This window comes from Neophocaena asiaeorientalis, unplaced genomic scaffold (genome assembly GCF_003031525.2).
Source record: "Neophocaena asiaeorientalis asiaeorientalis breed wild unplaced genomic scaffold, Neophocaena_asiaeorientalis_V1.1 scaffold599, whole genome shotgun sequence".
NCBI classification, from domain to species: Eukaryota; Metazoa; Chordata; class Mammalia; order Artiodactyla; family Phocoenidae; genus Neophocaena; species Neophocaena asiaeorientalis.
In genome coordinates, this window is record NW_020173499.1 from 695,558 (window position 1) to 722,163 (window position 26,606).

The 26,606-nt window shown below is 48.2% G+C and overlaps 1 protein-coding gene across 1 annotated transcript; it reads right to left on the reverse strand.

Moving 5' to 3' along the window:
• Positions 1 to 1,986: 1,986 nt before the first annotated feature.
• On the reverse strand, positions 1,987 to 26,586 carry LOC112401376 (solute carrier family 22 member 5). The gene is made up of 10 exons (XM_024747601.1): positions 26,156 to 26,586; positions 18,995 to 19,098; positions 12,114 to 12,268; positions 10,950 to 11,121; positions 9,639 to 9,765; positions 7,802 to 7,902; positions 5,974 to 6,188; positions 4,247 to 4,429; positions 2,879 to 3,014; positions 1,987 to 2,524 (listed from the first exon to the last, which is right to left on the reverse strand). The coding sequence occupies exons 1-10, from the start codon at positions 26,546 to 26,548 to the stop codon at positions 2,437 to 2,439; spliced, it is 1,674 nt and encodes a 557-aa protein (XP_024603369.1). The 5' UTR covers positions 26,549 to 26,586; the 3' UTR covers positions 1,987 to 2,436.
• Between the last annotated feature and the right edge of the window lie 20 nt (positions 26,587 to 26,606).

Sequence of the window (26,606 nt, forward strand, 5' to 3'; positions counted from 1 at the left end):
TGATCAGTGACATTGAGAATAAGAGAGAAAACTCAGAACTGCTCATTTGTGCAACAGGAGAAAGAGCAGGAAGGACCATAATTATATTCTGGAGGCACTGTGATGTCAGTTAATCAGGAACCCTGCACAGAACCGGGTGTGAGGAGAGTAGAGAAGTTAACGCTGTTACAGAAACCAAGCTTCCTTCCCTCCCCACCTGAGTTTGATGCTGCTCGTTTTGTTAGGCTACACGTTTTTTGAGTTATCTATCCAGCCCTTGGAGCTTTTTACCCATGTCTGTACACATTCTAGCTCAGATCTCCCTGTGACACATTATATATATACCTTGTGCACCACGTCCAATCCCCAGTCCCCTCAGCCCCACCGCTTACTCCAAGTCACTGTTGCAGCAACCAGTTCACACACTCTGACCCGCTTCACTGAAGTGCAGCCTGACAGTGCTTCACCTCAGGCCTGCAGTACATTACTTCTTGCTTTCCATCCAGGGGACAGAACCTGTTTGGGACTCATCCATGTGCAACCTGGAACTGTGGGAATTGACACCTGTGGGGCTGCCTTTGACGAATGGGGAATGAAGGCCAATATGTAAATGCTTTCCCCTTTCATCATAGTGCAGATGGTTTTGAGATACATTTCATAAGGCTCCTGAGAAATCTTGGCTGGATGGAACAGTGCCCTTGGTGCTGGCCATCCTGATAATGCATCCTGGTATTGGGTCTCCCTCCTTCCCTGTTTCCTCCCCCTATCCTTTACTTCTGCTCCTTGGAATCTTATTCCCAAATAAATTACCTAACTGCACAGAAGCACTGGCCTCAGGCTCTGCTTTCTGAGGAACCCAGGCTAAGACGCTTGTGCAAGAATGCTGCCTCAGTCCATAGTCAATAGAGTGAAGGTCTCTAGTACATGGGGATTAAATTTTAGCTTTAGAGACTAATCATAAACCACTGTTAGAATTAGCCCAAGCTGATATAGAGAAAAGTGATGTGATGGTGTGGCATGGCTCACCAAACTGTGGAAATAAAAGTTGTGGGCAGTTGTTATTATTTTAAAAAATCATTTAATTTATTAAAACATCTTCATTTCCCAAGGCACTTCAGTAGCTTTCACAAAAATACTTTTTTCTTTTTAACCAGGTGAAGCATATGCTTTAGAAGTACCATGGTAGCATAATCAGAAAAGAGAAGACAATTTTATGCTGAACACAAAATATCTCCCAATGTTACACCACTGAAGTGAGCAACTCTGAAAGACTGTGAACACGACTTAATTTTCTTCTTTGTAGTTTTTTTCCATGATTAAGTTTCATGAAAGGAACACACACAATGATGTCATTTTTGGCACCCAGAAAAGTGCTAGTAGCTAAGGCTGGTGAGGCCTTGCACAAGTGGCAACTGTGGACCATTGCCAGAGTGATTCTGGGTTGAAACAAACAAATAAAAGACACAAACCAGGAGGCTAAGGAACCAGCCTTTCCTAAGTCTATTCTGAAGTGCAAATAACTTAAGGAGAAAAAAAGACATAATAACAAACAACAAGCAAAACACAATCAAAATCCATATTATAGTTTTGGGAGAAGAGACAAGTTTGCTCGTCTCTCTTTCTCATTGATATACTTCCTTCAAACCATACATCAGAAACCATAGTAGCTAGGAGACTTGATTCACGTAGTAGTGGAAAACAAGAATAGTAGATTCAGTGATGAAACTCCTATGGGCCTGCACAAGACCAGTGCTTTGATCAGATGTAAACAAGTCTACCCAGTAGTCACTCTGAGTGGTCCAAGAGCTCATAAGTTAATGCACTTGTCTCTGTTCTGTATCTGCTGTCCTCTCCATATGAAATACCTCTAGGTTTCCCCAGACTTGTGCTCTCCTGCCCTGGGGAAGCAACAATCCCATTTAATATCCTTTGTAACTGAGAAAGTATGAGAAATCAGACTCCCTGTGAAATTATTTCTTTTCCTCTAAAGTGCACCATTAGTGGGAAATTATTTCTTTTCCTCTAAAGTGCACCATTAGTGGGAAACAGGGAAAGGATTTTTTGGCAGGGTGAGGAGGTGGAGAACTAGACCCCCAGTTCTATCAGGGGCCTTTTCAGGCAGTCTGAAATTAAAATGTAAAGTTAGCAATTGTCTCTCATATTCTTCCAAATCCTACTGGTTCTAGTGAGTAGTTAACTTCTTAGGAAGTGCCAAGTCCATCACTGTAATAGTTAGGATTTACCCAAAGTTGTCCGTCAGTAGCCATGGTGTCCCTGGAGGGAAGGTGGTGCTCCAGGACCATATGCAGCTGAGTCTGGGTATCCATCCGTGAGCAAGGCAGACACCGCGTCCACAGAATGAACAGCAAAGACCTTTGCCACTGAAGGACTCAGTGTCTGCACAAGCCACTTCTGACAAGACGGTCTTTCCTCTTTACTTTCTCACTGGAGGTTGTGTTAGAAGCCTGTGTTTTTAAGGACTGTGGGGCTTTCTTCACCATCTTTTAACATCCTTGTGTGGCTTGGAGTTTGCCTGTATTTTATTCTAGAAGAACAAGCCAAACAAATGTTAGAAACAAATCTTAAAAAGATGTCTACCAGTCTCAAAACAAACAAAAAATGCCCCAGAGCTGAGGTTATCTCACTAAAGGGAAAATATCATACAGCAGATTCTGAAAGGTTTCTTCTTGTCTCTGTACTATTCGAGTTGCTACTGCTGTCGAGATGTTCATGGTGACCCAGTGGTCTGGGTCTGGCCAGAGAGAACAGGCTGTAAGTACCTGGCCATGTCTGATCCTATTATGGCTAAACTAGTCCATGGCGTTTCTGAGTTCGTGGGGAACTCTCTGCCAGGCCCAGACCCAGTGCATTAACTTTGTGAAGAAGGAGGCCCCCTTACCCTTTGACCCTTAGCATCTGGTCAATGGTGTCTGGGAGTGGGGTGCCGAAGCTCTCTGGGAGGAACAAGGTGAGGATGGCTGTCAGGATGGTCAGACTCCCCATGAGAATGTAGGGCAGGAAGCGGTCGTAAGCACCTGTGGCAAAGCAGACAGAGCCCCAAGCCGGAAGTGCAGTTTGACATGGTCTCTCTCCCTCCCTTTGTGTCCCCAGGACTCTAACAGGGATCACCTGCCTTCTCAGCCTCAGCATCTCCCATTCTGAGCTGCCATATTGGAATCTTGCACCTAGGCAGGTCACAGAACCCAGAGTTGGCACAGAGCAGCAACACCTCGGTGCAGGGGATGGGTGCAGCCTGGGAGGAATGGGCCTGGGCCATTTCTATTCCTATTTCCTTTTTATTGGCTGTGCTGTGTGCCACGCGGGATCTTAGTTCCCCGACCAGGGATTGAACCTGTGCCCCCTGCACTGGGAGCACTGGACCACCAGGGAAGTCCCTCTATTCCTATTTTCTAGCCAAAAATAAATAAATTAATGAACAAATTAATTTAAAAAAACCCAATGCAGCCAAAAATTAATTAATTAAAAAAACCCACAAAACACCCTATTTCCTAATGCTGGGTTTCCAAGGAACTCAAGGTATGTGTCCAGGGATAGGAATAACTCCTCCACCTCTCCAGATGTGTCACAACCCACTCGATTTGTCTTCAGGCCAGATCAGAAGGTGTTTCTGCTTGTCAGGTCTATGTAGCATGTTCACAAAGCACTCTGAGTACTCCCAAGGTGGGTGCCACCCGTCCCCAGAGATGTGCCAGCTAGGCATGTGCAGGGGGACAGCAGCTGCCATGAGGAAATAATTCTGAGAAAGATAAAACTGGGGCCCTATTACATAAAATGGTACGAGGCAGATCTTTGCACAGTGTAAAACTGCTGTGTTAAGTGCTTCAAGTTACAGAAATTCTCGGTTCATCAGACCTCTAGAATAGACATCTTTCCCTTCCTGTTCCTTATAAACTATGATTCCAAGAAGAAATTTCCCCAATTAGTACACTGGCTCCCTAAACGACGCTGCAATTTCTTAGCATAGGGGAATTACGTTCTCTGATGGAAGGCCTGGGAAGGCTAAAACAGATACAAAAACCCTCAACTGTCATCAATTTCTAGCTGTCTATAGGTTGTTTTCCACATGAGCGCTTCCACCACGGTGCACCCAGACAGGAACCTTCTCCAGGCATAGATCCAGTATTGGATGGATCCCATTTGCTGAGTGTGCTTGCTTTCCTGTTAACAAGCCATCCCCAGGTCGCATTAAAGCCAATCAGTGCTTCCACCCCATCCCTCCTGTGTGCGCTCGACCCACGGGACTTACCAAGGTAAATGAAGTAGGGAGACAGGATGCTGCCCAGGCGGGATGCCGTGGAGCTGACTCCCACGCCCATGTTCCTGACCACTGTGGGGTACAGCTCGGCTGTGTACACGTAGACCATGGAGAAGGCAGCAGTGACTCCAAACTTACCCACCATCACCAGGATGGTAGCCAAATAATACAAGTCTGAAGAGCAAAGGGAAGAAAGTAGGAGAAGGCACCAACCCAAGGCACACTGCTACTAGTTTTTTGCCTGAAACAGACATACTTTCTCCCTGGGAAGGGTGGGGGAGGAAAGTTTCTATAACTTCCTACTGTGGGATAAGGGGCTTATGTTCCTCCAAGTTGATTACCGAGAGGAGGCTGGGACCTGCAGCTGTGTCAGGACATGCTCTTCTCCTCAGCCTAAAGACCACCAGAGTGAGCGAGCCCCTCAATAACCCAGAGAAACCTGCTCTCCAGTCCAAAAGTCATTAAAGACATGTGTGTCAGAGGGGGCAGCTGGCACCCCAGAACCTCACGCTGCAGGCACTGTGGAATTAACTAAGGATTTGTGGATGCATGGGAAGTTCAATTATAACTCACTTCACGCTTTCATTCTATGCTACACTTCACAGACCAGCAGACCCTCATGAATGATCCTCGGATCTCTCCTGCTCACTGTGCCAATGAGGAGATGCTGTGAGTGGCCTGTGGGTCTCCCTGAGCTCTGGTGTGAACCTCTACATACATTCCTGGGCTCCCAGCCATGCTGCAGTGGGTGCTCTTCCTGTGCAGAGTGTTGCCAGCCTCAGGGGCCCACAAATGATTACCAGAGGCCCCCAAACCCATGACAACTCTCGGTACCATGATGGACATGAGGATCCATAAACCGTTTTATGAATTTTCAGAGGGCTGCCTCCTACCCTTCTGTGGGATACCAAGATGGTTTTACAAATAAACTCCTGCTACTGGCCTGTGAGAGCCACGCTGTGGCCTGGCCCCGCCCTTTTTCCTCTCCTCATCTCTTACCAAGTGTGCCAGGCTCATTGCCTCCTCAGGGTCTTGGCCTTTGCCCTTTTTCGGCCTGAAATCTTCTGCTCCTAGACTTTCTCATGGGTTTCTCCATCGTTTCATCTGTTTCTGCTCAACTTTCCCCTCTTTAGGGCCACTGTCTGTGACCACTCTATATAAGCTAGCTCTCCATTGTCCTTCAGTGTCATTATTAAAGGTAACACAGTCTGTACTATAACAAGCATTTTATTTACTTGTTTGTTGTCTGTCTTCTCAACTGGAGTCTGAGCGCCAGGAGGGCCTGGGGCTCTGCCCAACTCCTTTACTTCTGCACCGTCAGCCCCAAGCACAGTGCCTCCCCCACAGTAAACACTCCACAGCTACTTATTGAATGAATAAATGACTAAGATGGGGCCAGGTTAAAAAGACATGGGGATGGCCCTCTTTCCTCCCCCTCACTCTGCAAAAAAACACACACACACACACATTAACTTGGGTAGAGAGTACAATCAACCGTTAGCCCCACAGGGTCACTCTCCCTTCTCCCCCAAAGCCCAGGCCATGATGACTGTCTGGTCCCAGGAGACACTTTCTCTTGACTTGTGGGCTGAGAACACAGATATGCAGGTGAGCTGTAATGGCATAATTTTATTCTCTTTATTAATTGGCTGAGACAGTATGGTAGAGACTGAGTGACTCAATGGATATCCCAGACTGCAGACATGTATGGTACCTACCTGGGGGCACCAGCTGCACAAAGAGAAGAACGCTGCCACCCAGGAAGAGGGCGGTGGCCATGGAATAGCGTCGGGGCAGGTGCTGCAGGAGCAGCCAGGCCAACACATATGCTGGGACTTCAACCACAGCCGAGAGGAAGCAGTTCAAATAGACATTCCCATGCAAGTTAGGAGTGTCAAGGGAAAGCCCAAAATAGCCCACTGATATGGTCATCCTGAAACAGAATGCAGAAAAAAGCTGGAGAAGTGGCATCCACGTGCCTCCCAACCTGGACAACTTGTAAAATATAATTATTGCAGGAAATTCAAAACTATCCTTACCAGGAGGGCAGCAGATTTAACCCTGAGTCTTACTTCTTAGAAAGAAAGATAACTTCCCCCGAGACCAGGGTACCTTCTGGGTCAGAGCACTTTCAGAGCTTTCTAAACAAAGCGTTCCAGCAAAAAGACATATAATTCAGATAGATTCACTTTGTTGGAAAAAAAAAATCAAAAACCAAAAATACTCCAACCTGCCTTTCAGCTTTAAAAATCCTAAGCTAAAGCACTCACAAAAGCCTATTTCCCTACTCTCTGAACCTCCCAAATCCAACAATTGCGGAAGGAGTTAGGGTATGAGTAAGGAGGCAGATAGCAACTGGGGTGTGATAAGACTGATGAGATAAAATAAGGAACAATCATTAGGTCAAACATTTAGAGAAAGATCCCTGGCGGACCCTCTGGGGCGACCAGCCAGGAAGAGGCTGATCAGAAGCAGGTGACCCCAACCCCACCGGACTCATGGGGAGGAGAGGGAGCTCCCAGTGGGCCATCTGCATGCCCCCCACTGCCCCTGGCCTAGACCCTGTCCCCAGTAGGCATTCTCTCTATTGATGGTCAACACTCTTTGGCAAACCAGACCAGTACAAATCAGACTGTTTTTAACTAATCTGCAGGTTGAAACCACAGCTGGTACAATCAGGGAAAAGGGCATGTACAGGAGTCCCTGGGAAATCCAGAGCAGGAGGGGTGCCTGGGTGAACCATGGAAGGGTGACTCATCGCAGGCTGGCAGGTCTATGGTGCAGGCTGAAAGCTGGTTTTGTTTGAGGCCGACTCAGGGGCGGTGCACTGCCCTAAGGGATCCCGTGCCATTCCTTGGAAATGGGTGGCTGGCTGCCAAGGCTTGTTGACTCCAGCAATAAGCACTCTGAGATGAAGTCTGCCTTCCTCCCCCGCAGGCTCAGGTAGTCACTTGTAATCCCAAGGGTCTGGCCACTAAGCAAATGCTATCTAGGCACTTGGTTGTGTTCCTTTTCTCTGGTAAATCACAGATCCCTCCCTGACACACATGGTGAAATGCCTCGTTAGAAGGAACCTGACGAGGACATGTAGGCCATGGCTCTGCCTCCAGGACAGTCTCCAAACATCCCAGAGGGAGGATGTCCTGCTTCCACATTTCCAGAACATACTTAGCAGCCTCTATAACTGAAAGGACACGGTGTCTTCACTTAGAACTTCTTAAAGGCCTCAGTCACTGTCTGATGCACAGGCAACAGGAACAACTGAACTAGGGACCCAATGTGAACAGCGATTTGCCTTCTGACCCGGAGGGATCCCCAAAGATCCCATATCTTCCCCCCAAAGCCCCCACAACAGTTTTCGTTCTCCTCTTCTGAGATTCCGTTAAGAACTGGGACATGCCCACTTCTTTTATTGCAAGGCACATCCCTGCCACTTTCTGATGACACAGGCTTTCAATTCTGATCTGAGATGTCTGCAAATGCGAGGCCTGACAGACACTGCCAGAAGCTTTGTCTGGAGGCCTTAGGTATGTCTAACTTACGCACCACAGAATTATGGACATGATGGTGACCATCCGGATATTCTGGGTTCGGAGCAGATCCAGAATGCTGTGAGACTGCTGTTTCTTGGAGCTTAGGTCTTGTAGCTGCAGGAACAACATGACAAGGGTACGGGACGGAGAGAAGGTTGGAGACTCAGAGACCCAAGAACATACTTGAAACCCTGGCATCTTAGCTTTCTGCGTCTCCGAGTTGGGGAGTGTTTTGTGTTTCTTGCTTGAAAAGAAGGGTACATATAGTGACTATGTCTTGGGCTGCAGAAGGCTTCACCGGGCCTTGTGGATAACAAATTAGTGAACAAGAATGAGGAGGAAAAGTAAGTGACCAGCCCTTGGTGCGATGCAGCCAAGGAGGAGCCCAAGCTGACTGCCCCCTCCCGGCAAAACCTCCAGCCCCGTCAATGGCCACATTCCAGGGAGGCCTCTGCGCATTCCTTTCCAAGGTTGGCTCCCGGCCCCTCTGGGTCAGAGAGAGAAACTGGCTGTGTAGTTTATTGATATTATATTTTAAAAGAATTAATGTTTTCAGTCCTCATACCATGTAGTTACTGGTCTACTTCCAAGGAAAAAAGTTTCAGATAGAAAAACAGGAAAATTGACCTCAGCTTCACTCTGAGTAACTTCCTATGAAATCTGGCACAGCCAAGGACATCAATAAACCACACATCTAAACACACTGATGTTGCTTTCTTAAGCAAACCCAGTTTTGGAGTTTGTTTTTCCCGAGTTAGCAGTTCAACAAAAGGTCAACTTTTGACTTAATGGATCCCCTGGAATAGCCTCATTTCCACAAAGATGCCAGTGGGACTTACGGTTTCATCCAGACTGACCTCTGCAAAGCTACAGAGGCCACCTCACTTAAAAGCCCTCCCTGCCACCTACCCCTCCCTGAACTTTTGTGCACCAGAGTCCTTTCTAGGATGTGGTGAGTGGGATTTGGTGCTGGGCCACTGCTTAACCATGAGGCCGGCAGGGCTGTCAGTGGCCAGCAGCTTCTTTGCTGCCTATAATTACCAGTCTCTCTTTCCCAAGCCCCAAGTCTGCATCTGCATGCCTTTGCGCACTGCGGTATGACTGACTGCTGGTGGCTGTTCTCACAGCCAGGACCTTGTCTTGCTGTCAGAGCAGGGACACACTCCAGAACCCCATCAGCCAGCAATGACAATTTCTAACCTCTTCTCAGAGGCACGAGACTGAGGAAAACTGCTTGCTGCAGAGGAGGTGGAAAGAGAGGGAACAGGAAGGAGAAGCAAGACCCAGGAATCAGGCAGAGCCAGGAAATTACTCATGGCGCGTGAGAACAGGGTTTGCAGAGAGGGGTGGGGTAGGGGGAGGGCGGATATCAAAAAGGACCTGGCTCCAAGACGATAATCAACAACTCCCCGTTGGTGGGTGGAAGGAGACAGGACATTTCTAACTCCAAATCTATTTTTGCTTCATACTTTAGGTACTTGTATTATTTTTTAAGATGAGAAACAACCTAAGGTATAAGAAACAATGATTTCCCAAAATGCCAATTTCATGAAAGACCTGTTAACTCATAAAGAGTTTTTATTATTAAAAGTAATGGTTTGACTGTATGATCACTTAGAAAATAATTATATAAAGTATGAAAACCTAAACTCCACGGAAAGGTGAAGGAGTTTACGCAGTTGGCACCTTCTCAACTTCTGAATTTTAACAGGACCTGCCTTGGGGGCAGCTGGGGCTTGGGCAGGGCGAGAGCTGGGCTCCTGTGTGAAGGGAGGGCTTCAGGGCTGTGTGGTCCTACCCTAAAATCATGGTCACCGAGGCCCTCCCACCAGCTCCGGCATGGTGCTCACCTCACTTGAGTCAAAGATGGTTGAGGGTGCAATGATCCCATTGATTTTGGCAGCCCTGCGGATGATCACCTCTGCCTCTTTAAATCGGCCTTGAGAGATGAGCCATCGGGGGGACTCAGGGATGAACCTGGAAGTACAAGGAGCAATCTCACTGAGGCCTTCCCTTCCCACAGACCAGGTGGAGCATAAGTGGAGGTGGGAAAGGGGGTTTCAGAACCAGAGCTAGGTTTGAGGGATGTTTGGTGTTTCCAAATCAGAAGCTAAGAGGTGCACCATACTAGAGCCAGTAAGTGCGAGCTTCTGATTTCACTGGAGTACACAAAATTTAGAGGGGCCGACACACCATGATGGGATTCCTCCCCTGGCTGGCCACCTCCATTTCTGAAGAGTGGTGGTGCCACCTGCTGGACACTAAGTAGACAGGCACAAAATGGGCTCCTGAAGCTTGGCTTCTGTCATGGGCTGAGCCCGGCCCAGACCCTTACCCTGCCGTACTCCCTTGCTTGTGCCTGGCATCCACAGCAGCTTTTGCACTGGCCTCTTATAGCCTCTAGTTTTTCCTCACTCTCCCCCTCCCCCTGCCCCGCCTTGATTCATCCAATTGACTCTCCATAAGGCACTTAGGTGTTTTGAGACTTTATGGATCTTATTTTCTACCTCACGAGGTAGCCCCTGCCCTTAGGTCATAACTAGGACTCAGCTGTACCATCTCTGCTCTGTATCTTCTCCTAGTATGCTCTGCAATGCTCTCACATCCAGGTGGACCAGTGATCTCACCATCCCCACCTGCAAGGGGCGATTCTTGCCTCAGCCCCTCGGCTGTGTTCTCTTTCTCCGTATGGAACGGTCTCCTCTCTGCCTGTCCAACCTCTATCTTGGAGGCTCAGATGGAGCCTGGTTTCCTCCATCCAGCTACCCTGAGGACTCGCACAACGTGCTCCCTCTTCTCCCGGTGCCTCTGGCACGAGGGTGCGGCAACATACAACCAGAGCCAGGGCCTAAGCTGTCTTGTCCTGCAGTCTGATAGCTTCCTGGAGCTTATGCCAAACTCCATCGTCTTGCAGCTACTGCTCTTTCCTCTCCTTGCACTCCAATCAACCCACCACCACAAGTCTGTTGATGTCTTGGGGCTGTTTTGTTTTTGGCTTTTCTGAGTATGGAAAAACATTCTGAAACACCTTATAAAGACTTTAAATTTTCTGTCTCTGTGAGCCCAAATGGGGATTTGTGGGTTGCTGCTGCCCCCTAGTGAAGGCCAGATAGAAGACATCCTGCTGGTGGGCACCACCGGGCACAGGGCCACACACTCACCACCACAGTGGGAAGCACAGCACCCCCGGCACCGTCAGCGCCAGCAGAAGCATCCGCCAGTCTCTGATGAAGTGAGCAAACAGCGGCAGCAGCATGTAGCCAAATGCATAAAATATGCACACGCCTAACGTAGAGAATATAATACGAACTGACTTGCCAAGAATTTCTGTTCCTGTTCAAAACAAGGGAGGAGTCATGTTAGTATTTTAATTCCGGTTATTTCCTTATTAATCTTCTTGTGTGTAATTTTCAACATACAGATAAGAAAGCAGGCAGAATTATCTTGAAGCTTCCAAGCCCTAGGGATGGGATTCTGACCACCTGCTGTGGGTGCCTCCTTGTGGCCTCACAGCGACAGCTTCTCTCATGAAACTGTCATCACTTCCTGAAGCCCTATGCTAAAGATGCCACGTGAGGCCTCAAAATTTAATCCTCACTGAGGAAGGAGATTCATTAAAGGGGAAGTCACTATTAAGGCCACACATGCTGACTATTACGCTTTAAGGAAAAATATTTTATCAACTGTGAAGAGAAACAAATAATCCTTTTAACAATCAACCCAAGAAACCCCAAGACCAATAAGCTAGAGTTAGATGCCTCTGAACGGTGAGACTGGCAACTGTTCAGTGAGAGCAGGCCAAAGCCCTGCAGTGTGGACTCAATTAAAACCCTGAAGGTCATGTGACTAAAGCCCACTCCTATCAATTCATTCTTGCCAGTCGATTTCACTGGCCACTATGTTTTGCAGAAGAGGCAGTTTTCTTCCTTGGTGAGCCTGCCAATCATGGCCCTTGCTCCTAATGTCATGCCTCCCTGTTTCCTTAGCTACCCCAGCCCTGGGCAGAGGCAAGCCCTATTTTTAAGATCTTAGGTGAATTCCGGCAAAATGGCCATCGAGTACTAATGAGACCAAGGTGCCACACCTCGGGGGCCAGAAAAGAACTGGAAATCAGCAGTCAGGCTATTGGGCTGCTGGGGACACAAGGCTAGGCACTTGGAAGACTCAGTTTCCCTGACTACTAATCGGATTCATCAAGAATCCCTGGTCGGTGTTGCCAGAGACCACTTCCCTTGGAGGGACATCACAGCTGTCTCCAGAAAGCAGGTGGTGGGATGATGGTGAAACACAGGATCAAGTACTCGACTCCCAATTGATGGCCATACCCAGGACAAATGCTGCCACGTAGTTGGAGATCTGGCCCATGCCTACAAGGAAAAACAGCATGGCAAACATCTCAAAGTTCTTCGAGAAGATCTGCAGGAAGCTGAAGCCAGTCTGCATGCCCATTGTCACAAACAGCACATTCTTCCGACCAAACCTGGGAAGGAAAGGGGAATGACAGAGAACCAGCTGGGAGAAGGCAGCAGGAATGGGCCCCACCAAGAGGGGCTTTCCCCAGAGTCATTTCAGGGAGGGGTCGCGGACACTGCTGCCAGGGCAGCTGGTGCAGGTGCAATCCTGGCCTCTCAGTCCCTATGCTGTTACTCCCCTTCCCACTCACCAGGACCAATGTGCAGCCTGGGCACCAGGGTTGCCCAAAAGGCAGTGCCAGAATTAAGACAGTGATTACAAGGGATTGACGCACATTCATTATACTTAAATTCATACATTCATCATTTATTATTTTTTTAAAAGAGCTGGTTTACTTTGGAGGATGATGGAGAAACAATTCATTATAAATGAAAACTGGTAAATAAAGGGGAAAACATTTGTCCTGACTTTTCTATGTAAACTATGGTGAACAGTTACCAATAACAGATGAGGGAGAGTATCATTTCATAAAAGTATTCCAACTATTAAATGAAACCAAAGTGATAAAACTAGAACATCATCATTTTACAACCCCCGATGAATTAAGAGATATGGGCGTTGTGTTTCAATGACTGCTAACATCATAAAGAGAGACACTTGAACATCGCATGACTCCTATAGTCTTTACAAAGGGGCTGAATCTGAATCTGATGAAGTCTCTAGATCCAGCTGCAATTTGCAAGAAATGCAGGGAAAAGAGGAATATGCTCAATTGTAACATAAGCATACAGTTAGCAAAATTCAAACGGGGAAATTCTACAGGTAGAACAGCCCAGGCAAAGAAAAGGATGGAGAATCCATAGGTTAAAGTAGACTAAAAGACATACAAAAATTTTTAAGTGGGCAAGACTAAACTTGTGTTTAAGGATGTACATTTGGACGATAAAACTACAAAAAACCCACAAGGAAGTGATTATTATAAAAGTCAGGCTAGTGTTTACTTATAGGTGAGGGAAGCTGTTGTCTTTGGGATGGGACAGATGGATGGGGCTTCTGGGTGGCCAGCAAAGTTCTATTTCTTGACTTGGTGGTATTTATATGGTTATTTCCCTGGAATAATTCATTAAGCCTCATTTGTTCTGTGTGGTTTCTGTACCTGTGTTCATTTTCAAATTTTAAAAAATGTTGGTTTTTTGGGATTTGTTTGCCTTTAAAGACAGTGACACAACAAGGAGGAACAAGTCAACCTAGTTCATTCAACCTAGCAGATTCAGCTTAAGTCTGCCCAGGGCTAGCAGACACCTATATTCATTCAATGAATATTTATTTGAACATCTATTATATACTAGTTACTACGGATGTATTTGAATTAAAAAAAGACACTGATTCTGCCCTCAAGGAGCTTATAGTCTACAGTTGGTGAGACAGACAGTAATCATATTTTAATCGAACAACAACACTGCTGAATGTACAATTACACACTGGAACAAGAGCACTGAAGGAACAGCATCCTGGCCCACAAGGGACACAACAGAGGAACCTATCCTGGACTGGAGGTAGGGGCTGGGGACATGGGCATTCAGGGAAGGTCTCCCTGATTATGGGGCACTGAGACCAGACCCAAAGGAAAAGAAGTTGTTGACAAGGGGGAGTAGGGGAGAGGGACCAAGCTTTCAACGATATTCACAGTACAGTGGGGGAGGCCAATATTAATCATATGGTGTTATCTTTTATTTACCAATTTCTGATAGGAACAAGGAACCAGGGTAATGTAAACCGGGGACCCTGAGGAGGCCGCCTGCGTGGTCAAGGAAGGCCACGGCACGCGGCTGGGGGTGGGGTGGGGGGGAATTCTTCACTGTGACTGTGAGAAGAGCATGTGCAACTGTGGCTAGAGGGGCATGGTGAACACGAAGGGCAGCTGTTCAGTAGAGGGTGGCAGGAGCCAGACTGCACAAGACCTTCAGCCACGGTAAAGAGTTTGCTGCTTCTTCCCATTACAACAGGGTTTTGTTGTTTTTGATGATATTGGCATCTAGTAGATAGAGGCCAGAGATGTTCTAAACATCCGAAAATGCCCAGGATAGTCCCCCACAACAAAGCAGTCTCTGGCTCAAAATGTCAACAGTGCTGAGGTTGAGCAACCCCGACCTAAAAGGAGGCTCCCCTGCATTGTCCTGTAACAACAGTGCCCTGCACACCAACCAAGGGGAGGGCCCTTCCTACCCTGCTTTCCCTTCCCAAGGGCTCTCTGGATAGTAGGGAAGAGGAAGACTCAGGAAGCCCTTACATTGCTATAGTCCTTGGCAATCCAGGGTTGGGGCCAGAAAACACTCACGTTTTTTTTAAGAAATATTTGTCTATTTTTATTCTTTGATATTTATGCATAAATTGTACATTTGTAAAATATAGAAAAGCACAGAGAAGAAAATAAAAATCAGCTGCATTCTCTGATAGCCACTAACATTTTTTTCTCTATTTTTTTAAATTGAAGTAGAGTTGATTTACAATGTTGTGCTAATTTCTGCTGTATAACAAAGTGAGTCGGTTATACACATATAGACATTCTTTTTTTATATTCTTTTCCATTATGGTTTATCCCAGGAGATTGGATATAGTTCCCTGTGCTATCTAGTAGGACCTTGTTGTTTATCCATTCTAAATGGAATAGTTTGCATCTACTAACCCTAAACTCCCAGTCTATCTCTCTCCCTCCCCTCCTCACCCTTGGCAACCACAAGTCTGTTCTCTTTGTCTGTGAGTCTGTTTCTTAGACAGGTTCATTTGTGCCATATTTTAGATTCCACATATAAGTGATATCATACGGTTTTTGTCTTTCTCTTTCTACTTAATTCACTTTGCATGATAATCTCTAGTTGTATGCATGTTGCTGCAAATGGCATTATTTCGTTCTTTTTTATGGCTGAGTAGTATTCCATTGTATATATGTGCCGCATCTCCTTTATCCATTCATCTGTCAATGGATATTTAGGCTGTTTCCATGTCTTGGCTACTGTGAATAGTGCTGCTATGAACATAGGGGGACACGTATCTTTTTGAATTATAGTTTTGTCCGAGTATATGCCCAGGAGTGGGATTGCTGGATCATATGGTAACTCTATTTTTAGTTTTCTCAGGAACCTCCATACTGTTCTCCATTAGTGGCTGCACAAACTTACATTCCCACCAACAGCATAGGAGGGTTCCCTTTTCTCCACACCCTCTCCAGCACTTGTTATTTGTAGACTTTTTAAGATGGCCATTCTGACCGGTGTGAGGTGGTACCTCGTTGTAGTTTTAATTTGTAAGAAATGCTCACTTTTAAAGTCTGTCAACAAAAGGTCAAACACACACATGCCTACAAAAATAGGAAATATCAGCTACTTCTTCCCAGAGTTGTGCCTCCCTTCTATTTCTGCACATAGAGGTAACTCAATGACGTCAGATAAAATGCTTTGACAGCCCAGGATTATTTTAATTGCTTTTGACTTTTTGGCTTATTCATATTCCAACAAGGAGTCCTATATAAAAACCTGATATTCTAGACAACTCTGGAGGGCATGAATCCACTGCCATTAGGTAATCTGTTTGGCTTAGGTTTTTTTTTTTTTTTTTTTGCGGCACGTGGGCCTCTCACTGTTGTGGCCTCTCCCATTGCAGAGCACAGGCTCCGGACGCACAAGCCCAGCAGCCATGGCTCACAGGCCCAGCCGCTCCACGGCACATGGGATCCTCCCAGACCGGGGCACGAACCCGCGTCCCCTGCATCAGCAGGCGGACTCTCAACCACCGCGCCACCAGGGAAGCCCTGGCTTAGGTTTTTGAATTGGCTCACTTAGGAGTAAACTGTCCATCCCACAGAGCCCTGGGCCTTCCAAGGGGGTGCAGACAAGCTTGAGGGGTGGTGTAGGGAGCTGAAGGTAGGTGCTGCAGCCAGAACAGCCACATTTTTAGCTATTTCGTTGACTGAACTTAAACGATCCTATTTAAAAGATGAAGTCTGCTGGCAAAAAAATGTTTAAAGGTTTGAGAAACCCTGTACTAGCCCTTCTGAAGACTAAGGTGGTCCTCAACATACACACCAACTTTGTTTCTACTGTTTCCTCAGGAGCAGATCTTTGGGAACTTAAACACTTTCCTCAGGTAATCGTGGTGTTACACGGCTCTGAGGCCAGCCCACAAAGATCTCCCTATCCCATGACACAGCTGACCAGAAAAATGCACTGAGCTTCAACTCTGTAACTGGGGGACCTCCTCCTAGTCTTTCACATGAAGGTAATTCCTCTGAGTCTCAGCTGCCACCCAACCCTGTGAGAGGGGGATTCCCACTACCCCTCTGGGAGGGCCTCTAAGCTCCATCCAGGGCATGCCCTCCTCTCACTCTACACTGTTCCCAGGCAATCACATCCACTTACAGGGCTTTGATGAGGGTTCTATCAAGTGACAATACCCGAATGTGCTTCTCCAGCCCAAACCTCTCACGGAGCACCCTATCCATACATCCAACTCCATACTCCATTCCTCCTATGAGACCCCTAAGTCTCATAGTTACCCCAAATTCAGTATGTTCAAATTGAACTCAACATCTTCTCCTACAAACATGGTCCCCTTCCAGAGTGCTTTGTCTTAGAGAAGGGTATCGTCATTTACGTGGCTGTGCAGGCCAGAAGTCTCCCTCCCCTCACTTCCCATGTCCAACTCATAGCCAAGTCCTGTTGGTTTTACCTCCTACCACTCCTCCCCATGTCTACCGCCCTCAGCCTAGTCCAAGCCACCTTCATTTCCTGCATAAATGATTGTGATAACCTCTTAATTGGTCTTTCCACAATCCTCCTTGCTTCCTTTCAATCCTTTCTCCACAAAGCTATCTAACAACTTTGTAAAAATGCAAATCTGATGATGTCACACTTTTAAAAGCTGCCCACTGCTCTGTGACGAAAGCCCAGACTCCTGTCATCTGCTAAGCCCAGCCTGCTCTTCTGCTTGGGCCTCAGCCTGCCTCGCTGCTTTGTCTCTATACCACTCTCCACACCCCCACCCCCCACCCCCGACCAACACTTTCTTCCAGTTCCTAAAGTGTGCTATGCCTTCGCTTGAGTCTAGGCTTAAGTACTCTTGGCTCTCTTGCCCAGAACACTCTTTCCTCTCTTCACTCCTTTAGCTAGCTAATTTCTACTCATCTTTCAACCCCCAGCGCATGCTTCAATGCTTCACCGTCTCAGGTCTCCTCTGTCAGACCCTCTCTGAGCACCCTGTACTTCTCCCCTGTATCACTTACCACCACAAAGGATAACAAGTACTTCCCTCAATTCTTTAATACATTCTGCCTTGCTAGAAGGCAAGTTCTAGAAGAGCAGGCACCTGGAACAGTAGTCCACACAAAACAGATGATCAGGACTCTGGGCCCAAATCCTAGCTCTGCCACTTGCCACTCTGGGCAAGTCATTTAATTCCTCTGGGCTTCATTTTTCCCATCTATAAACTGAAAATAATAATGCTTCCCACATCATAGGGTTATGAAGATTAAATTATTTGTTGTTTCTTTTCACTTGGTATACAGTGCTCATAAGAGTGAATGGCACATATTAGATGCTCTGTGTTTATTAAATAAATTATAAGTAATCAGCTGATGCTTGCTGCTAAGTTAAGGGTCTGGGGAAGCAAAGGCCTTTCCCCTAAAGGGGTAAGTGTCTCAGGCTCATCTAGAATCATCAGTCAGTGGTCACAGCCTACTTAACTCTTTAATGCTCATTGGTGACTGTAGGAATTTGTCCCTTTTAAAAATCCCTAGATGACACTCTGGAAAAGACAAATCTAGTGAGAAATGTGCATATTTCTTATGAGGAAAGACATTAATCCATAGATGCAAACATGCCAAAACATCACTTTGCATGTCTGCTGCAGGATAAAATGGCTGTAGTCTTAAGGCAGGATGACATTCTCACCCTGAACTTCTCTATTAGAGACTCCCCCTGCTGGGACGATGCTGGGACTCCTCTCCACTGGGTGACCCAGTGTGGCCAAGGACCTTGCTGAAGGCTGTTCTTCTTGCCATGGGCTTCGCTCACAGACCCTGAAGCTCTGGGGTAACAAGACACAATATAATAAACCCCTCTGAGAACACCATGGAAACTATGGAACTGTTTTCCCCAGAAAAATGCTCACATACAATCTCTAAAATTCTGTATGGGATTTCCAGAGGAGATGAACTCCCTAAGCCATGGACTTTGAGTTAAGAGCCTTGGAATTACACAAATAACCTGCTTATGGGTCAAAACAGCACACTTCCTGATTGCTGAGAAATGCCATAACCACAAGCCTGTTAGATAAAGGGAATCAGCCCTGTGGACATAAGAGTTCTGCCCATCACACTGCCATTGGCTAGTGAGACCTCTCACCTTGAGGAAAGAGCAATGGTTTTGGGAACACAGAGGCAGCCACCTATGGAATGCCCTAAGATCTACAACACAGCTGACATGCGTGTATGTGGTATCTCCCTCTCCTAAGCTTGAAGATGCCAAAGAGTTACGCTCACCTAGGGAAGGCCAGCAGGCAGTGCAGAAGTAAGTTGTGGCATATTTCCTGGTCAACTGGATCATGTATACACTCGGCTGAGGTTGTTTCTCTCAGCAAGCATTAGTGAGAGGAGGTTGCTGGCTCTCTTTACTTGGTCTGGAGTCTATACTATAGATGTGCCTTCGCCTTTTTAAAACACACAGCCCTGGGCTGAGAGAACACTACCTTGCTCTGTGCTGAGGTGCCCTGCAGCTGCAGGAGTAGACACCCACCTTACCTGTCTGAGAGCTGCCCCGAAATGAAGGAGCCCACCAGCACACCCCCGAAAAACAAGGAGACCGTGAGCGGGGCCTTCCAGTCGTCCTCACACACCAGGTTCCACTGAAAGAGGAGCAAAGGGATGTATCACTCACTTCTTTTTAAAAATGTTTTAAATGTAAGGCTTCTTGGAAAATGAAATCAGAACATCCTGCATCCCTGCATGCTCTGTTTACATTACTGCAAGGGTGTGTGAGCTCACTGAGGCAGGCGATGGCTCATCGGGCAGCAAGGCAAAGAGCAGGTTTCCCCTCACAGGGAGACTGACCATCCTGTTTTTCACAGCTCTTAGCCTCATTGTTTTGCTACCAATTTGAGACGGGGAGACAGGCTGGGAGCAAGTACTCTGCCCATGTGCCAACCCAGGAGGAGGCGAGGCTTTTCACGGTCGCTTCTAAGGACCTGGGCTGAGGCTGGGGCTGTGGGTGGGGCAGGGCACCCTTTCAGTGGGGTTCAGGTCATTGGCAGGGGTGGCATAGGAGTGGTTCTGGAGCAGGGCTCTGTAGCTCTAAGGGTCAAGGCTTCCAGTGAGGGACTGAGGCCAGAGGGCCTGGTATGTACCATCTGGATCTGTTCCTTCAGCTCTGCTCAGGCCTCAACTCTGGGCCAGTGACCCCTGGGTCCTTCTGCTGACATTTAGAGCTGGGATCCCTGATGCTGTGCCAACCCTAGGCCCAACTACAGCCAAGAGCTCTGAGCTGGCAGTCAAGAAGCTGGGTTTTAGCTTCTACTCTACTGTTAACTAGTTACCCAACCTCAGACAAGATTTTTCCCCCTCATTGTGCCTCAATTTCCCCATTTGTGAAACAGTGATGGGAGGGGGGGGAACAGGCTACAGTGCTTGAGGTTCCCAGTACCCAGTGTAGAGTTCCGTCTTTAGTTAGCACAGAAAGTGGTCTATGGGCATGGGGAAGCACCTGAACACTCAGACATTAGGTTGCTCCAGCCTAACAAGGGCCAAAAGAAGGAAGAAAAACCAAAATAGGAAGCTTGGTGGTTCCCAGAAAAATGTTTCCCACAACAGAGAGGTGGTGCTCAGTAGTAACCAAGAAGGCCACCTTCTAGGGAATTTAGACCCTGGCTTGCCTGGCACCAGGCTGCAGGCCTGCCCTCCATGAGGCCTGCTGGCTCCCAGGAAGTGTGCGGCTTCCAAGAATAAAGCATCTCTTCCAGGCCAGGGTCAGAGGGAAAAGCAAGTCTGCTTTTCGGCCCTGCTGGGCAGTGTGTGCACAGTGCCTCCAGGCACCTCAGAGGGGGTCGGAGGACAGCCCTTAGGGTGGACACAAAGAACCCCTGCAGCTGATGATAAGAGCCACATACCTGGCTCTCCACTCTGGAACAAGCATGCACGTTGGATGGACTGAGAATGGGGTGGTGATCCCCACTCCAGGAAGAGTTGGGGGTTACCAACTCCTAAATCTAGAAGAAGGCCAGACTAGCAGAAGACAAGCAAGGAGCACCAAGGCCCAATCACTCAGGCTATGGCAGCCTTCCCACCTCTGCAGCCTCAGCCATGCCAGCACTCAGATACCATCTCCCTTCTAGGAGGGTGAGTGCTCCTAGGGCAGCCCCCATCCAGACAGGGCTGCCGAAGTCAGGATGGGAGTAGCGGGGGAGTCAGAGCTGAGGGACTTGGTGATGGGGTGCTGGCCTCCGGGGGTGTTAGGCGGAGCTTCAGGACCAGACTATGCCTATTGCTGCTCTTGAATACGATGTGATCTATTCCCACCTAGCATGCGCTACTTTTGTAGCGACAGAAATAAAAAACATGAATAGAGTCAGTAGCTGCTTCTCAATAGGTCTCTCGTGAAGGTTGGGGACTGATATGGCTGTGCTAGACTAGAAACCCACAGAGGCTTCTGCAGTGAGTTCTGGGGTGGAACCCCACCCCCTCCCCATGCCAGGTCTCCCAATATAGGCTTCTAGGGACTTCTGGACTGGCAAGGCCAGGTGCCACCTGGAACCAGGTCAGACTATGCTCTGCAGGAGACAAGGTGACTGTAGTGCTCATCTTGGAATAGGTCCCCAGAGCATCTCTCCGGCTCCTGCAGCCTCACCACCACCACTTGGTCCAACTGGGCTCTCTATCCACTACTGACATTTCTCAACAATTCTCACAGCCTGGCTTTGGGCCCTCCACAAGCAAGCATGGGTTAACACTTCTTTCCTCCTGGCCACAAGGGGCCTGTGAGTAGGGTCAGGAAAGATAACAGGTCTCAAAAAATGAACAGAAGGGCAGGCACGGGCTAGGTCCCACCCAGCCAACCCATCCACTTACCTGTCAACCACCAGATGGAGTGCAGTGGGCTCTTGGACTTGGCCTGACTCCCCCTTAAGCGGGCGGCAGGTGGAGCGGGGGGCGATGACAAGCCCATAGAGTCCAGGCTATGTACCCCGGGCTTGTTGTGTTTATAGAGGAATGTAGTATTTCTATACTGAGCTCCTGGCTTGGCAGCTGCGACTAAAGCAGCTACAGACCAGCTCACTGATGCTGCCACTTGGTACGAAAGATGGGCTATACTGGCTGATGATAACAGGGATCAACCTTAGAACTAAACGTGTAGGTTTAAGATTTAGGTCATGAGTCTAGTATCCTTACCCCTCAGCTGGGTTAGCTATGAAAGCAGGCGCAAACTGAAAACATCTGGGAGTAACGCTTGCAAGGAGCCTAGACTTGCCACCCTTCCTGGTCAGAAATGTGCCTTTCTAGTGGTGGTGTCTTCATGGATATATATGTGTATGTGTGTATATCTATACCTGTATCTATATCTCAGAGCTTTTCCAACTATATACTTTAGTTATGTACAGTTTGTTTTATGTCATTTATACCTCAATAAAGCTGTTAAAATTTTTGAGAAGAAAGAGAAATTGTGTCTCTTGTATGCAGTATGTAATTGGTGCTACTTCTCAGTTATAGGTAGTAGAGAGGTGATGTAGTTCCCTGGGACTAAATGTCCTTACCTGTGAGTTGGCTGGAAGAAAAAAGAGATAGGGCCTGTGCCCACAGGGCAGAAGCTCTTCCCAGAGATGTACCTAGGCTGACCGCATCAACGGTCAAACACACTGATAAGCACTACCTGTTACTGAATGCCATGTATTCTACACACATTTCATTCTGCCTCCTGCTGCAATTAACGGTGAATCCTTGCCCCAAGGCTGTCAGGGCAAGGAGAAGAAGAAGAAAAAGAATTTGCTACCATATCCTCTACAAAGCCTGGCAGTGCCCTGCAGAGGAGAGGCTCGGTAGCTGTTTGGTACCTAGGTGAGTGAGTGAATAGATGGATAAAAGGACAGTCAATCTTCCGAACCATATTATCCCTTGGGTTTAGTCCTTGGGCTTGGCTGCCCAAAGCCCAAATGAACCCTGAGCTTCATTCTCTAGAACAGATTATTTTCCTTTCTCCCTCACACCTTCTCTGTGACAACTGTCAGAACTTTGACCCAGGATGTCGGTTCTCAGCTAGCTAGAGAGACTATCAATCTGACCACTCATGGCCAGATGGGTCTGTTGTGACTGCACACACACAGGGCCCTTCAGGGACCCAGCAAGTGGCTTGCCATGAGCTGCAAAGGCAGGGGAAAGGGTCTGTGCTTTCCTAGAGTGAGGGAAGTCAGCAAAGGCATACCAGTGAGGCACAGTCTCCAGGTCTTTTTGGTCTCCCTACCCCAGAGTCAGCCCGGGGCCTGCCTCCCAGGTCGATGTGGCTTTTTCTTCAGGTGGACGTGGAGATAACAGTGGGGTCTCTCCTATTTTCCAAGACTACACGCGCATAATGCTGATGGAAAAGCTGGTCCAGAAAAAGAGGTTCTCTAGGACAACAGGGAGTAAAAGTGTTGCGAAGGGTCAGGGCAGGGGGCTTCTGGGAAGCAGAGGCTGGCAAGGAGCAAGGGGACGCAGAGGACTGCTGTGTTTTGGCTGAAGAGACCCCACGTCACGGGTGCCAGAGAGTTAGAAGTTTCTAAAGGAACCTTTCCGGCCACAGGCTGTGCTATGGAGACACCAAAAAGCAGGTGTCTCAGACCCAGGTAGCCTGAGAAATCACCCAGGTTCCCCAAGAAGGAGGCAGTCCTGGGACAAGAAACACTCAGGTATTGGAGCAGCACTGCACAGTGGGGTGGCTGATTCTCCAGCACTCCAGGGGTGACTGAAGGGCTAAAGAAGGGGCTAGCCTAGAAGCACATGGACCACCAAACTATTCCTGAAACATGGGAGAACCACCTTTCTCACCTCATAAATAGTGTCCCCTTCTTTCTGCCAGTCCCAATGCCTTGTTGCAGATCCACGCAGGGGCAAGCCCCCGTTTGTGGAGTGGGGGATTACATTTACTTTAAAATATTCCAGTGCCTTTCAACCACCCCTAAGTTTCCCTCCTATAAGTTAAACTTGTCCTTTTCTTCTTCAGTTCTCACACTTTAGAGATTTCAAAATTATTCATTAATCCGTTCAATAAAAATTTTCCTGAGTACCCAATCTGTATCCAGCATCAATGTTAGGACTTGCAGGAGATACAGAGATGTTAAGTCTACCACAAAATTTAGTACTACATGTGCACACATTAACCTCAACAAAGAAAAAAATCAAACAGGAGACCTGAGGTTTTCAGTTTCTGCTGAAAAACATGAATAGGGGGCTTCCCTGGTGGCACAGTGGTTGGGAGTCCGCCTGCCGATGCGGGGGGCGCGGGTTTGTGCCCCGGTCCGGGAGGATCCCGCGTGCCGCGGAGCGGCTGAGCCTGTGAGCCATGGCCGCTGGGCCTGCACAACCAGAGCCTGTGCTCCGCAGCGGGAGAGGCCACAGCGGTGGGAGGCCCGCATCCCGCAAAAAAAAAAACAAAAAAAAAAAACATGAATAGGAATTCAATACCAGTGTACTTAGAAACACTTCTATGATTTGGGGCAAAGGGCAGTCTTGGAGACATTTAGCAAGCACAGGACTAGTTGCAATGGTCAGCAGGCCAGGTCCAGGTTGAAAGAAAATGGGCCTTCGAAAAAAGGAGCTCTCAGAATGTTAATGCAACAGCTTCCAACAGTGACTGTTCACCAGAAGAGAACAAGCAGCCTTGAACTTAAAGTCTGGTATTCCAGCATCCTCTAACAAAGGGCTAAGTAATATATTAATCTTGCCTCCCTGCAAAGACTGACAACCTGAAAGTAGGTGAAAGGGCACATAGCTCTTACAAAACTGTTAAGACAGCTAAAGAAATAGGCTAAATATATGAGGAAAGGCTGACATTGGCAGCAACATAGCTCAAGGACCCTTCTGGAACAGTTGGCCTTTGGGAGCTCATCAGTGCCATCACCACTCTCAGCCGAAGGCATGATGGGGGCAGCAAAGAAAGAGCAAATGACTAGAGTAAGTTGGGGACCACAGGGGTTAGGGAAAAATCCTAAGAAATGCCATGAGCTACTTCTGACTTCACTGCCTTTTCTTCCACAGGCAGCCAGAAGCAGAATTTGCAGGGACTTCTGAGTCATGGACTGTGGACTTCCCCTCCGTGTTCTCTGCCTGCAGTCTGAGGAACAGCCTCTACTTTCACAATGCTTGGCTTCCAGAAGGGTGACAGACTGGCTTCCAGAAGGGTGACAGACTCACTTGTGAGGCTAGAACAAAGGATTTGTGATGACTGGAAGTTTTCATACTCCATGCACTTGTCAGCCACAAGTCACAGTCAGCTACCTCCCATCAGTACCTCTTTTCTCAAGTAACAATGCCTGAGGACACTGGAATGATGTCACTTGCTCAGAGATCCCAGTGGGGCTCTTCTCTTACTCCTATTACATACATGTGGAGTAAGGAGGCACAGATGCTGGGGACATCAAATGTCCAAACATACAAAAAACAACACACACACACACACACACGTCTGTTGGGGCAGCACTCAAGACTACCCTGAAGGGTGACAACCCCCAGAAGCAACACACACAGGGTCTCCAGAACCCTTGTAAGCCCCTTTGAGGCTCAAGCGCGGTTTGCTGCCATACCAGGACCTGTGCACCCTGCCCTTCAGCCTCTTCTCTGTGAACTCTGCCCTCCTGCCAGGTTGTTTCTTGCTGTTCCAGACTTTGCATCTACTGAGCTCTATACCCCAGACTCACTGAGAAGCCTCTTCCTCCAAGAAGCCTTCCCTAATCCTTGAAACCCTGACCCTGACACTCAGTGAACCTGGGCACCCTGGAGCCTATAAAGGAGTGCTCTTTTCAATGTCCTGCTTGCTCAGTTCTGCTGAGACTACAGGGAGTTAGAGTGCCAGTGTCGGAGTATGATGCAAAGCACATCCACATGCATCAATAAACATCACATCATACATCCAGCTTTAATGATTGCAAGGTCACCAGGGGACAGACAAGGCCACCCAAAAGGAAAATCCAAGGGGCTGGGGCATGAGAAAGGTTTTCCCCCTGCTTCCTATGAACTAAGGTTGTATGCTTTAACTAAATCTGGCTAATGACATTTCCTTAGAATATCCTAAAACATTCCAGGTCAACAAGTCACCCTGAATGGATCTTCAGATGCATGAATCCTTAAAGGCTAGTAACTAACCCTGAGCAAAAGGTAAGCAATTCTTTACGGGGAATGACCAGACAGTCATTTAGGGGTGAAGGTGGGTGGGGAAGGAGTAACTGGGAAGAGGAGCAAGAGACAGTTTTATAGCCATGCTTCCTTTAACTTAAAAAGTTTGAGAAAGTAGAGGGGCATTTCCCCTCTCTCTGAATAGATGCCAAAAGGCTGGAGGAAAAATGGTGACAGCTCCTTGGCCCAAGCTCTAGCTCTAGTCTTCAGCACTCCCACCCCCACCTAAAGTCTCTGACTACTCAGAATCTTAGAGTATCTACAAGGAGTCGCCAGGGCCTTCTTGGCTTCCTCTCTAAGAGAGCTAACAGGATGGGCGGCCAGCCTGACACCCGTGCTGCAATGTCCATGATCTCTCTGGAAGTCACCACGAAAAGTTCTCCGGAGCCACCTGGCTGGACGATGACCATCGCCAGTGTGTAGTGAGTCGCGGAGAGGGAGTGACAGCATCCAGCGCTCACCTTGGCGGGTGGAGTGCACGACCTTTAAGACTGTTAAGGTCCTGCCTACTCCCCGGTCCCAGGCCCCGGACGCGGATCTGGTACTCACCTCGGTCACGATGGTGGACAGGTAGATGTCCCGGTTGAACTCCCAGCCATCCAGGCAGCCCTCTTGCTCCAGCTGCTCCAGGTCCACGTCGCGCCCCGGCTCCAGCCCGAGCGCCGAGAAGTTGACGATCGTCGCGAGCCGGTAGCGGCGGCACCTGTGAGGCACCTCGCGGCCGTCCTGCAGCTGCAGCGGGAGGCTGTGGTTGCGCCACACGCTGCTCAGGTTCGCTGTGTCCGGCACCCGACAGTGGTGCTCCGGGGTCGCCGACAGGAAAACGGACGACAGGCCGTTGAAGCCGTTGGGGATGATGCTGGCGCTGAGCAAGAAGAAGATGAGGCGCTGGAAAGGGCCCCACTCGCCCAGGAAGGCGGTCACCTCGTCGTAGTCCCGCATTCCGCCCTCAGTTGCACGCGTGGAGACGGCCTCCGCGGGCCTCGGTGGGCCCATCCTT

Excerpts from the sequence above, each read along its gene's own strand:
- LOC112401376 (XM_024747601.1), bottom strand. The coding sequence starts at position 26,548 with ATGCGGGACTACGACGAGGTGACCGCCTTCCTGGGCGAGTGGGGCCCT. Across the intron at positions 4,430-5,973 it reads TGTGCAGCTGGTGCCCCCAG|ACTTGTATTATTTGGCTACC; the intron begins GTAGGTACCATA and ends TTTGCTCTTCAG. Across the intron at positions 2,525-2,878 it reads CAGATGCTAAGGGTCAAAGG|AATAAAATACAGGCAAACTC; the intron begins GTAAGGGGGCCT and ends TTGTTCTTCTAG.